At 41.5% G+C, this 14,557-nt stretch overlaps 1 protein-coding gene across 5 annotated transcripts in view; it reads left to right on the top strand.

The window, feature by feature from the left end:
• LOC147016666 (receptor-type tyrosine-protein phosphatase S-like) overlaps nt 1-14,557 on the top strand; it is a 643,261-nt gene that overhangs the window by 288,961 nt on the left and 339,743 nt on the right. For 4 of the 5 annotated variants that reach the window (XM_085845560.1, XM_085845558.1, XM_085845559.1 and 1 more), the window contains one exon: nt 12,170-12,358. In XM_085845560.1, coding sequence (XP_085701686.1) covers nt 12,170-12,358 — 189 coding nt within the window. Of the gene's footprint in view, nt 1-9,959; nt 10,142-12,169; nt 12,359-14,557 lie in introns of those variants that run through there. The other variant, XM_085845561.1, reaches the window with a different exon arrangement.

Raw genomic sequence — 14,557 nt, 5'->3', positions numbered from 1 at the left:
ACAATACGGATTCTGGATCTTTGTTTACAATTGCACTTGCTAGCATGAAGCAACCTGCCTATATATATATATATATATATATATATATATATATATATATATATATATATATATATATATATATATATATATATATATATATATATATATATATATATATATATATATATATATATATATATATATATATATATATATATATATATATATATATATATATATATACAGTAGACTAGGTGTAAGTCGGCAGCGTCAAAAAGTCCCGAATTTATCTCATGTTAAGTCCCTATGAATAAAGGGTCATCCCTCTGTAAGTCGTCACTTCGTCTAAGTCGTCAGATGTTGTCCATTCCCACGTAATGGAAACTCAAGTAAATTACCACTCCTAACTCGTCACACGGAACTGCTGCCTCGTGAGAAGCCCGATTTCATGGAATGGTGATGCTCGCTCATCGGTGTACACCGCCAGTGATAGGCTATTTATAACTGCGTACACACGTTGATCGCACTGCAGGCAGGACAATGGCGACTAAGCGTAAGCTTACAACTAAAACCTACCAAGAAAAATACGACATTATCCAGTTTTGTGAGGCAAATCCACTGATGAAGAAAACAGACATAGCTGAGAAGTTGGACATCAAACGGCAGACATTGAACGATATCTTGAAGAATAAGGGCAAGATATTTGGACAAGTGGAGAAGATCGTGAGGCCGGTGCGAAGTGTGAAATGCGTGAAATGTGTGTCCTTTGAAGATGTCGATGACGTGCTCATCATCTGGTTTCGGCAAATGTCGGCTCAGCCAAATATTCGGTTTCGGCCGATTCGGCCAAATATTCAGCCGATACTGTCTTTCGGTGGAGGATTGCCCAGCCAACATTATGGAATACAATGACCGGTTTGAATCCTTTCTCATGCACCAGATGCCCAAGAGTTTGAGGCAATCAAACATAACGGATTACTTCACGAAGAAGTAAAGGATCGATCGAGCTTAGTGTTGAAGTCCGATCATGGTTTTATCTTGGCTTGTTTTGTACATTACCGCGCTCACTTACACATAGGCATTGAGTGGTAATCATCAACACGATGACTGTGTGTCATGTAATTTGTCACCATACCATCACCGATGGTATTCGAGTTGTCTTACAGAGTTGTTCATTATCTTTACTTTTGATAAACTGATTCATGAATTCCATCTTTGCTTGATCACTTTCCAACTCACCAACTCACCCCCACCTATGCCCCGAGGATTGTGTTTTCCTTTTGGTACAATAGCCGGCTCTCACACATATAATATGTGTCCAGGCCACGCGCGACTTCATCCTTCACCCCACAGTCATCATGAATGTTCGCATAAGCGTAAGTCGTCACATTTCTAAGTCGTCACTTTTTTCTCGGTCCCGATGGTGACGACTTACGCCTAGTTTACTGTTATATATATATATATATATATATATATATATATATATATATATATATATATATATATATATATATATATATATATATATATATATATATATATATATATATATATATTTCCCTCCATATTTAATTTGTTTCTGTCTTGTGGTTCGTATTTGTTTTCTTCCCTTCTTTTTGTGTTGTTGAAATACTCTTAAATACTTTTACAGCTGGAATAGAAATGTCACCGGAAGCAAGTGTTGCATTTTATCGGATTCGATGGACTCATTTCCTGATAATTTTATTTCTATTTATGAACTACCAGATTTAAGGAACAACCTACCTTGTTGTTCTATTTGCATTGATTTTTTTTGTATTAAGCATAGTTGCTGTATTTCTTGAGTCATAAATTAAGTAATAGCTTCCATGCTCATTGCTAACATTCTTCTCTTCTCCAGTGGTCTGATCACTGACTACCTCTCTCCTGGTTACTCAACTCTAGATATGTTGTTATTCTTCTCACACTGAAAAGGGCAGCTAGAAGGAATGACATTGGAGGTAAAGAAAAACTGGGAAGAGTCATAAAACTGAGAAGGCAACATTGATTTGATAAGACTTTATATAAAGTGATAATGTCACCTGAAACTTTAATGACAAAAGAGAGGAAGCAGATTGAACAAGCTAAAATATTGATTGTTCCACATATGGTAGAAAATGAGGAGGAATGAATGGAGGTGAGAAAATAAGTATGAAGTTAACCTGGATTGATGGAGACGATTAGGAATCGGTTGGATGATTGTTACCCTGTGCACATGAAGCAAGATGCAGGGTTAAGCAATTGGTTGACTTCTATTAATCCGACGGTCCACAAGCGTCAGTTTACGATCGAAGAACAACTTAATTTCAATTGAATGTTACATTTTGAACATGAATCGGAAAACTAGCCTGCCGTTTCGCAGTACTTTACTCTGAATTTGTCCTGATCGCACGTGAGCAGAGAGGAGTGAGATAATATTTTTACTATGTCTGCCTGTCTGGCAGTCAACAAAACTTAAAATCATTCCAAACAGGAAACTTACTGTTTTTAAGGACGTCATAAAGGATACAAACAACAGGCATGAATAACTCGTGTAACATGGTGAGAGAGGGTGATGTAATTGCCACTGCAACAATGGTGGTAAACTACCACGATTAATTTTTCTAAGATGACCTTTGAAATCATTATTTTATTTCAGTTGAATTTTATACTTAAGCACTGTATGGAATAAGATGTTTTGTGAACTCTCTGGTTAAGTTTTGCTCTAGTGAGACATCATCGGAAGTGCTGATGGTACAAGACCAGAATAAAGGTCAAAAAAAGAGGTCCAAAATAAACTGTCAGTGGCAGAGGAGTATATGCACCAAGTCTCAGTATCCACTTTGGACAAGATATTGATCCTCGGAGCTTTGACCTGCTACAGCATTAAGAAGTGCTGGATATAATGCCAGGATTCTGACTGGAAGTAAGGAAATAAACCCCTTGGAGCTCCTTATGCCTTTGCTGTGTGAGGCTGAGGTTGATAAAGAATGACCTGACTGGATGATTTCACTGTGGGGCATCTGCCTCTCTTGACCAACCTTGAAACTTGGTTTCCCTCAGAAAGGTATAGCTTGGAGGATCCAGTGACTACATCTCTGAACGTGTTTACCCAAAAGAGAATGAGGGATTTCCTACCTCAAACCCCACCCCATCCCCCTCCCCTCACTAGCCACAGCCTGTCTGTTGGAAAGATTAGAAACGATTTATTCCACAAGGTGTAGTCATCAGTAAAGTCAAACTGGGGTTTATCCAAAGAAGTTCCAAAAGTAATTTATGGAAATCAGAAAAAGGATTGGGCCGAGAACATTTCCCTGGGAATGCAAGCTTTGAAAAGAAGACACCCTGGAGAACAATGCACTGCTTTCACATAGAAAGGAATTATATTGTCCAGGTAACAAGTTGGCCTTAGATATAAAGGGATGAAAGTTTGATGAGCGAAAAAAGATGCCAAGCTGTGTTGAACAAATAAGCTATATCCAGAGAGACCGACTGCCCATGGCTTCCTGTTTGAGGTTCTAATACTCAATCCATTGTTGGCTAGCGAGGAGAAGCAGCATGTCCAGAGTTGTGACTGCCAACAAAAAAACAAATTGGCGATTTGTGATAAGTAAGTTGGAAAAAATGAATAACTTCATGTCTGTAGCATGAACGCGTGTCTGTAGTTGTAAATGTTAAGGAAAATACGGACATGTTTGAACTTTGAACATACTATGAAAGCAAAAGTGTCGAAAGTTTTGTTGTGTAGTTTTTTTATGAGTAAAAAACACATGCAGGACAACGACATTTATTGATAAAGGACAAATCAACGCTTATTGGAACTTAATTTGGAATCAAGTGAGAGGGTGTTAATTATTTTTTGAACAAGATTGTGACAAGTCAAAGCGAGCCATTCTGGCATGCTGGACACCATTTGTTGGTCTCCACCAACAAAATATTTCACGATTCCTCACTCGCCACAACGCGGAAGCTTGTGGAAAGAGTTATTTGGGAACTTCACGGTTTAAACCAAATTAGAATTTCTTGATTATGGAAAAACATCAGTGTAAGTAAGTGCAGTGGTGAGAAAAAGTCTGTGAACCCTTTTGAATTTTCTGTATTTTTGCATAAATTTGACCTAAAAATGTGATCAGATCTTCAACCAAGTCCTAATAAGAGATAAAGAGAACCTGATTAAACAAATAGCACACAAAATAATCCAACATTCAATTCCTTTGTCAGAAAAAGTAAGTGAACGTTTACATTCAGTAACTGGTGACACCCCCTTGAGCAGCAATAACTTCAACCAAACGTTTCCTGGAACTCTTGATCAGTCCTGCACATCGGCTTGGAGCAATTTTGGCCTATTCCTCCTTACAGAACTGCTTCAACTCAGAGATATCTGTGGGCTTTCTTGCATGAACTGCTCACTTCAAGTTCTGCCACAACATCTCATTTGCGTTAAGGTCTGGACTTTGACTTGGCCATTCCAAAATGCAAAATCTCTTCTGTTTCAACCATTCCGTTGTAGATTTACTTGTGTGTTTAGGATCGTTGTCTTGCTGCATAACCCATTTTCTGTTCAGCTTCAGCTCTCAAATGGATACCCTGACATTCTCCTGTAAAATTTGCCGGTACAATCCAGAATTCATGGTTCCGTCAATGATGGCAAGCCGTCCAGGTCCTGATGCAGTAAAGCAGCCCCAAACCATGGTACTTCCACCACCATGCTTCACGTTTAGGAAGAGGTTCTGATGTTGGAATGTAGTTTGGTTTTCACCAAACATAACATTTCTCATTTAAGCCAAAAAGTTCCACTTTTGACTCATCTGTCCAAAGAACATTCTTGCAATAGCCTTCTGGATCATTCAGGAGGTCTTTGGCAAACTTGGGCGGCAATATTCTTCTTGGAGAGCAGTGGTTTCCTCCTTGCTTTCCTCCCATGCACACCATTCTTGTTCAGTGTTTTCCTGAGGGTTGTCGCATGAACACTGACAGCCAGTGCGAGAGAGGCCTGCAGATCCTAAAACGTTACCTTGGGGTTCGTTGTGATCTCCTGGATTATTACACGTCTTCCGCTTGGAGTGATCTTCATTGGACCACTGCTCCTGGAAAGAGAAACAATGGTGTTGAATTTTTTTGGTGGAGCCCAATATCTTTAGAAATTGTTTTGAAACCCTTTCCAGACCAATGAGCATCGACAACTCTTTTTCTGAGGTCCTCAGGAATCTCTTTGACACCCTTCCACAAGCCTGTATGGTGAAGACCAGACTCTAATGGTAACGAATAAAGTTAATTTTTCTTCACAAAGGGCAGGGCCACCAAAACTCACTCCTGATTCTCATCCCATTGATTGAAACACCTGACTGCAATTATCCCCTTAATTGAGCTGATTAACCAAGAGGTTCAGATACTTTTTTTCTGTCAAAGAAATTGAATGTTGGATCAGTTTGCTCAATAAATAAATGAAAAAGAAGTAGATATTTTTTGTGTGCTACTTGTTTAATCGGGTTCTCTTTATCTGTTATCAGGACTTAGATGAAGATCTGATCACATTTTAGGTCAAATTTATGCAGAAATACAGAAAATTCTAAAGGGTTCACAACCTTTTTCTCACCACTGTATTTCAATAACTTGCTGCACACAATGAAGTGAGGTAAGCAATGTACAGACGACGGCCAAACTTGTCGTCATATGTACAATTGTACATGCATATACAGGACTGTTGGACCCTGACATTCGCAGGGGATACGTTCCTGAAAAATGCCGTGAATGTTGAGGCATTATTTCAATGGGAAAAGGGGGACAGATTCCCAGCAGTTCGTGATTCAAAAAAGAAAATCAAAAATCCAGTGAAAGACTACGAAAAGCCGCAAATAACCGCGAATACGTGAAGCGCAGGGCCGCAAATGTAGAAGCAGGTCAGAAAAACCGCGAATATGTGAAAAAAAAAAACGTGAATACACGAAACACAGTGCCGCAAATTGAACCGTGAATGTGCGGTGTTCGCGAACAGTGGAACTGCGATTGTCAGGATCCGACAATATATATATATATATATATATATATATATATATATATATATATATATATATATATATATATATATATATATATATATATATATATATATATATATATATATATATATATATATATATATATATATATATATACACACACTATAGCAGGGTTTGCTTACACATTGTGTCAACATACGAACCGTGTTTCCCAATTGTCTCGGGTCGCTGACCAACATTTGATTATTCATTTATTTATTTTCATGTTTTTCTTCATTTATTTATATTTTCATTTACGGATGTTTTCCAACAGTTCTGTGATTTTTCTTGGCGTATCGGCTTCGATGTCCATCGGCGCGCAAAATTTCAACTTTCTACGTCACCTGGAAGTTACCGATCTTTAATATCAGTTAGTGAGTCAGTGAGTGAGTCAGTGAGGCAGTCAGTCAATGGTTATAAAGAGCTTCATATATTAGATATGTATTTATTTGTATAAGATTGGGGCGGTTGTGATTATACAATTTTAAAGAAGAAGAAGGGGCTTCCAATCAAAAGTAAACTAGATCTACTCCGCTAAGTTGAGCGATAAGCAAGAGCACACCCAATTTCAGGTGACGTTCCACCAGCTTCACAGCCGGCTTCCTCAGACCAATAAACCCCGAGCCTCGGCACGTGTCCGGTTTTTATTTAGATTCTCATTTCCGGTCACGTGCTGGTGCTCGAGGTCAAATATTTAAACTTGTACTAATTTCGTGCAGAAAGCCCTGTGATGGGACTCGATCTGTTCCCTGTTGTCTTTATCAAGTTAGGGGGTTCGATTCAGTCATATCAATGAGCCTAATATGGTCACAAATAAACCACCAGCAGTATGTTGTCCTGATGAGCCCACAAGAAGGGCGAAATCTAGATCGACATGTCTGCTTTCATCGATTTGCGACCATAGGCTTTGATCTCAGTCTCCAAAGGCTTGAGGACCATCCGGATGCCTCCTAGTTTGGAGGTGATTTGTTGGTGTAGTTTATGTACTTGTTGACATCGTCGTGTCATAGAGTCAGCATACTTCCTTAGTTTAATATTGTTGTGGTTTCCCGCCCGTCGGCGTGCGGGCGACTGCTTCTAGCCAATGGCGGCCGCTCTCGCCCACCGAACGGGCAAACCTCGTCGCAGCTTTCGGATCAACGCCGAAATCCAGCTACGGGTGTATCTTTAATCGCACCGAAAATCAGCCAGCTATTCTGTCCACACGCGACAGGGTCTGATCGCCGAATTGTCGATTTACCTAATTATGCGCGCAGACAGAAATGCCAGGGATTTACACCTCGACGGGACCTGCTAGGAAACAAGCCGCTAAGCAGCACGCTCCGTTTGCGATTTGCCGATTTGTATATCACCAAGCCCCGCCAGATCCCATTATTTATCGGCTATTAAAAAGCCAGCTAAAATCCCGTACGCAGCGATGGCAACTCAAATGAGAAAAAGACGCACGAACAGGTCAACATTGAGACAGGCACATTTATTTACACATGGCACGTAAACAATGCAACGGAGCAATGGGGGAAGGGGGAAAGGGGAGAAGGTTTGAGTAAAAGGAAGCCTGCAGCCGTTCTCTATAATTACTATTCACAGTCACTTAAACAGGTTTACTTAGGACTGGCACCACAAACACACACAAAAACCCAAAAATAAATAAAAGGAAAACGTGACCGTGTGGTGAGTTCCCCGAGCTCATGTCCTCCACGATCCGACTCCGCATACGATCCAAGGTGACTCCGTCACGACCACCGACCCACTCAGAGTGCCTTCGATCCAGTGAGCCACCTCGCTCACGATCCTGAGGTGACCCAGTCAGCGCTATCCAGCGAGCGCGCGCGATCAGAGAGAGACCCCGTCTTTCCGTCTGCTCACATGCACACCTCAGACCTTTTCTCTCGTCCCGTCGATCCAGCGCCTCCATCTTATCACAGAGCCACGCCTCCCTCTCGCCTCCTGCCCCTTCTTCCAGCGCGTGCGAGAAACTTCCCGAAGGAGGCGTTTTCCCACCAAAATCGGGGTCCCCTCACCGCTGCAGTGTTTGTGGCCTTCACCACTGGCATCTTTCCCGCCTCGCAGGGTGGAATCGTCCGTGTTGGCCGGCGGAGATGCCATCTGAAGGGGGAAGGGGGAGGGCCGTCTGCCTGCTTGCTTCGACGAATCCAGGCTTCTGGCAACCATTGCTGAGGTGGAAACACGGTGGTGTGGTGATGCGGTTGGTGGTTGAGGTGGTTGTTGTGGTTGGTGGTAGTAATGGTGGTGTGGTCGTGGTGGTTGTAGTTAATGTTTTGTGGAAGTCGTGATTTTGGAGGAGGTGATTGTGGGGAAGGTTGGATGTTGTAATGGTGGGACGGTGGGCGTTGTGGTCAAGGTGGTTGTTCCAAAATAAAGACAGCAAAAGAAAAACACTATCTCAAAGATCACAGCCCGGTCATACGAATAAAAACCCACTCGACGACGGTGGGGAAATCTACCTGAACACATACTTACATGAATAACTGAGATAAGGACCTGTATGGTGTTCTGTAAATTTCCACAACCGTAACAATATGTTGAATATATATATATATATATATATATATATATATATATATATATATATATATATATATATATATATATATATATATATATTCGATAACGACCGGGTGTAGTGGCGTGCGCCTGTAATCCGGCGACTCGGAGGCTTGGGTTGGAGGATCACTTGAGGACGGGGGATCTGCACTGGGCAGGGTGTAGAGCAGCCCGTAATCATGGCGAAACCCAAATCCTGATCCCTGTGTCGTAAGAGGCGACCAGGGTTGCGTCAGGAAGGGCATCCGGCGTAAAACATATGCCAAATCAGTATGCGGATAATAACGGATGATCCGCTGTGGCGACCCCTAACGGGAGCAGCCGAAAGATGAACAACATATATATATTCGATAACATTGATTGATTTTCCGTGTGGTGAATAATATTGGGCTGGCAGGATCGCCAAGGCCCTCGAGATATGCACACTTGCCTCTGAGCCGTCTTGCCTCAATTGAAAAGGAGACAACAATATACCTCTTTCCTTGGTGTTTCATCATCTGTCCCTCAGATGGACATTAAACTGGGTGTTCCATCTGCTGGCATTAGTTAATGGACGTTATACATCCCATGTTCTCCATCGCAAAGACTTGGAGATCTCAGGCCGGCACCATGGCTAAACTTCAACTTCCTGCACCTTCAGTCGAGGATCCTACGTTGGAGTCGTGACCTGTCCAGGATTATAACCCCAGCAAAATAAACTGTTTTGGCTGAACCAACACACTCTTTAGTGGCATGGTTCATTAATTAATAAATTAATAAATGAATAATCCTTCACTTGTGCAAACACAAGGAAGCTTAATTACAGAAGGCCGTTTGGCCCATCATGTATCAATGAATTCCAACCTATTCTCGAAGTGCTAATTTTGCATCTAATTCCAAATATATAACTTGTCTGCAGTACCAACACACATAGTCCCACACTTTTCTGTTGATAACACATGGGATTTTTTTTTTCTTGTACCCACAATCTAACACACGGTGGAGAACCAGGTTTACGTAAGCATTTACAGGACAGCATGCTCTGAAATGCCACACCTCTTGCTGACACTAAATCTACAGTTTTTTTTTATGGCAATCGAGCTTTTTCAGATTATTAATCCCATTTTCTGACAATTTTACACATTTTGGACCTTTGTCCCTTGACAATGACTCAGCAATGACATTTAAATAAACAGGAACTTAGCAAAATAATTGTTAGATGAAGCAAAGCCTGTGGGAGTGCCCACCAATTGGTTTGCGTTCCAATGTCATGGGAAGGGCATGGGAACAATAACAACACCGTGAAACTCCATCCAGAAGGTGTACAATGCAGGTCAATCAAGGTCTAGTGTTGGTCAGCACTCAACAGGACAGGATTGCATCTGGTGCCTTCAGAAGGCCACTGGTGTACGAGCGTTCACTTGGAGTGTCAAAAAACCCATCTCATCAACTTGCTGTTCACTATTACAAACCACTAGTGCGTACGCCCTTCACCGGAGCGTGCCATGGACTGAGATTGGATTGGGCATACGATCATGTCCACAATTTCATTTATGACCGGAGACCAGTGGTCCTTATGGGTGAGTCGAGGTTCCCTGTTTTCATGATGGCCTGCAATGTGTATCGAGACCTTATGAAGGGCTACACTCACAGAACATTGTGTTATGTGAACACTCGTGTGTTAGACTGAGCATGGTTTGGGGAGGGGGGGGGAGGATCAGTGACATTTTTTTTTTGCAATAGTTGCACAAACCTCCATGCATTTTGTTGTGGCAATTTGAGTGGACAGAAATACAGAGCTTGTGGATCGTTTTGTTCGCCCTTTTGTCCGTGCTATCCTAATGGATGACAGTATTTATGCGGCAATCTTCCCCAGTGCTTTGAGGTGAAAGAGACCATTGTCTTCATTGTTTAGCCACTCATTTGCCCAACCTCAGTCCATTTGGGTATGTTTGGACATGATCCTAGTTGCATTATGACATCACATGCAGTCGCAGACCCTAAATCTGTTATGACATGTTGTTTGGCAGGAGTGAACCCAACTCGACCAGGATGTTCTTCTTTATATTTTTTCCAGATTTTATTTATTTATTTATTTATTTTTTACGACAGTAACATCTGCAATTGAGGTTGGATAGTTTACTCAAGTAAGAAGTTGGCAGGGATAATGTAATGAAAGATAATTGAGAAAAGGAACAATGAGATTGAGAAGTGTGGGAAGGGAGGGCAAAAAAAGGAAGGATCAGAGCGAGGGGTGGAAGGGGCATATTGTGTGGGGAGGGTGGTGGCGGTAGCATACAGGGTGGACTTTTGAGTGCATATTTTTAGTATGTATTATATAGATAAGCCATGATGTTGATTTCTCGTGAGTATGACAAACTTTAAAAATTGAGTGACCATAATCTCACGAATTAAGCAATTGTCTCGTCATCTCCGCTTCGGTCTTAAAAGTGAGAAGAAACAAAAATGTTCAATAATACGCTCCACGAAGGGTTAACCACGTCGAACTGTTCCACAAAGGGTTAACCACGCTTATCACCACGGAATTATTTTTACATTAGGAAAGACGAGCGGACATAAAAGGTCATTTGAACATGGTAAAATTAGCATTTATTAATTAGAGCTAAGGGTTTGCATGCCTAGTGTGTATCCTATGAATTTGTTATCCTTGCGTCGTATGTTTGGTGTTGTTTGGAAATGTTGACTTGATGTTATGGTCGCAGCGACATTTATTTTCTCATGTGGATATTTCTGTGTAATGTCCTAATCTGTCTGTGTTCTGTGTATCAGACTCATTGTTTAATTGCGAAGTACAAGTTTATTACAGCTTTCTGTCCGTCTGATTGTGTCATTTTAATTAGGCCTGCTAAACCACAAGTCGTAGGATGACTATGAGAAGGATAAGACTGTGATCCACTGGGCGTTTCATTATGGAGCAAGCTGTCCTTTTCTTTTTTTTTCTTTTTTTTTTTTTACATCATCTAAGGCTCGTAGTGTAGCGCGCGTACACACACACCCACACACACACCTCACACGTGTAGACATACAGCCAGATATACGCAACACAACGCAGGACTGTTAGATGAGGCCAACACAGCCACTGAGGTCGGAGGAAGTGCCATCACTTCCTGGGCCACTCTGGGCACCACTCTGGATATCAGGCCCCTCCACTCCCCCTTTTCAAAATTCTACATCCTCCTCTGGGTCCTATATGATATCATCATCAGAAGTTGGCATGGAACCATAGATGCTGCCAATGAATTATATAGGATGTGAGTGTTTAGCGTATTGGGATCATATGCACTTACATTCTGTCTGTTAAGTAACACTAAATGTATTGATTCACTTAATGGGATAAATTAAGTTCAGTGTAATTATCTTGTAAATCGAAAATGGGAATTTGATACAGCACCAGCCTGAAAATAATCTCTTCTTGTGTTGACGTATATCGTGTATCCCGAGTCGAGTAACAAATTGACTCTGTTGAAGTTGAAAATTTGAGTCAAAACTCTTTAAGTATACCATTCACGTCCCAGACTGCACAATCTCTCTAATCCCAAACTGTTTTATCTGCTGTGTTTCCCTCCATTGTTTTTGTCGTCCCCCAGTGGAAAATGCTCCGCCAGGCTTCCCACGTATAGACATGTCCCCTCAGCTGAAAGTTGTGGAGCGGACACACACGGCCACCATGTTGTGTGCAGCAAGTGGACAGCCAGAACCTCACATCGCCTGGTACAAGGACTTCTTGCCCATCGAGCTGTCGGTTCCCTCCAGTAGAATCCGTCAACTCCGCTCTGGTGAGCTACCTATGGAATGGGAGCGGAGCTGCGAGAGAGGGGCCTGCAGAAGGAGTGGAATGGTGGCGTACTGATAAAAAAAAAAAAGGCCTCAATGCAATACTTTGTTTCAATACATTACATTTCTTTCCTTTTGACCTCCTCACTGAAGGTGAAGGAGGTTATATTTTCACCCCTTTCTGTCTGTTTGTCTGTTTGTTACTTGCAAAATCAAAGATTTTTCAACTAAATGGGTCAGTCAATTTTGTTCATTGTCTGTTTGTCTGTCGGTCTGTCTGTTTGTCGCCTGCAAGTCATAATTTTAAACCAATCTTCATGAAACTTCACCACATAGTAGAGTTTGTCATAAGGAAGAAGCCTATTGTTTTTGAGGTCAACATGGACCAAAAGGTCAACATAGGCCCAAGGTCAACAACTAAGGTGGTATTTCTATATTCCTCAATTTTCATCTCACTGTCTTGAAATTTGAAGAGGAGTTGCCTATTTGGTCATTGATTTCAGCCACCAATTATTTTTGAGGTCAGATTTGTTTTATGGACTTCGCAAGTATCGCGTTATGTATGACGTCTTTCTTGTTTGTTTGTTTGTCTGTTTGTGTGCAAGATATCTCAAAAAGTTGTGGGCAGGTTGGGTGTGTGACAAGGATGAACTGATTAGATTTTGGTGAAGATCTGGATGTGGATCTGACTACTAAATTTTTTAAGTGATTCTTCATCATTGAGAGATAGGACCAAAAACGATATATATAGCATGTTTCAAAAATCTGTTGGGTCTGATATGTTCTCGTGGATCAGGCATTGTGTCGTGGAGGTATGCGTCTACCGAGTGCCGTTCTTGTGTTTGTGTTTTGTTTTTTTTTACATCTTAGAGCCGCATGCTTAGTCCAGTTATCAAGAACAGTAAAGTGCATACAATGACTACGAGACATGATGAACACACACATACACAAACACACTGACATTTATTCGTATATTCATTCACATCAAGGAGACCTTATTGAAAACCTGAGTTAAAACTCTTCCGTGCATATACATGTATGTGTGTAAGTGTTGCGTACAACTTTTGTTCTTCATGCGATACAGCCTGCAACTCGGTAGCAGACTTCACAAAGACGTATTTGCCCTCATCGTCCCTCATCCCTCCTAATTCTCACAACGCTGAACTTCAGCCCCGGCCGCACCTTTACCCATCGTCCAAGATGTTTCGCAGTGTTTAATGTTGGCGAAAGACACGCACATTTCATCGTGAAACAAAGTGTCCGATATTCCCACGGCACACAGTATGTTGTGAGATACCAAACACTGGCCAACCTTTTCCCACATTACACGAAAACCATGTTTCACACAACAAATCAAATAAATAAAAAAAAATCGGACAGTTTGTTTCCCTCTACCTTCAAGGGAAAATAGGTGATGCCGACTTACACTTGGAAGAAGCAGAATTGAGTAATTATGAAATTAATTATTACGTTTCATTTTTCATTTGGACCATTTCAATGCCGGGTTTGAACACACTTTGCAGGTCACTTTTAGCGTGGTTCCAAAACTGCAAGGGAGAATGCAGAAATCCAGCATCCTTGCCATCGCCATTAATAGCAAAAGCAGCGGCAGCAAGGCTGACAAACACATATTTGTGGAGTTGCAAGGTCAGGAAGGAACGGTGTTTTAACGCCATGATCGATATTTACTGGCCATTTGTGCCCAGAAAAACTACTGCTGGCATGAGTCTCCGCACGACAAACCTTGTATTCCGTCTTATCTGTCAGCGTGCTGGATGCCAGAGCTGCTCCACATTCGATTCCCGTCTCAAAAATTGCACTCTGCAGTCACTGCTCAGCCTGCTGGCCTCTCGCCGTCTGTCTCTCCAGAGAATTGTACAACATCCCGTGACAGATTGATCGCCGTGTGTCCTCGCAGTGTTTTGTAGACTTTTATGCTCCTTGTTTGTTTCCAACTGCAATTTCATTTTCTCGTGAAAATTGCTGTGAAAGTGCAAGTCCCATGTTTGAGTCTTGTTCTTTTTCGCAATGTGTGTACAGCGAGTGATTTTGCTTTAGTATTGATTAACCATGATTGCTTCCTTCACGTCTGTCTGTCTGTCTGTCTTTCCGTTTGTTTCTTTGTCAGTTTCTCTGCACCTCTATCCTTAATCATCTTTTGTATGACGTCCCTGCCTACAACTTATTGGTTTCAATGTATC

This window comes from Eptatretus burgeri, chromosome 11 (genome assembly GCF_056783735.1).
Source record: "Eptatretus burgeri isolate ZD-2024b chromosome 11, Ebu_testis_v1, whole genome shotgun sequence".
NCBI lineage: Eukaryota > Metazoa > Chordata > Myxini > Myxiniformes > Myxinidae > Eptatretus > Eptatretus burgeri.
This window is presented reverse-complemented; position numbering and strand designations above follow the sequence as displayed.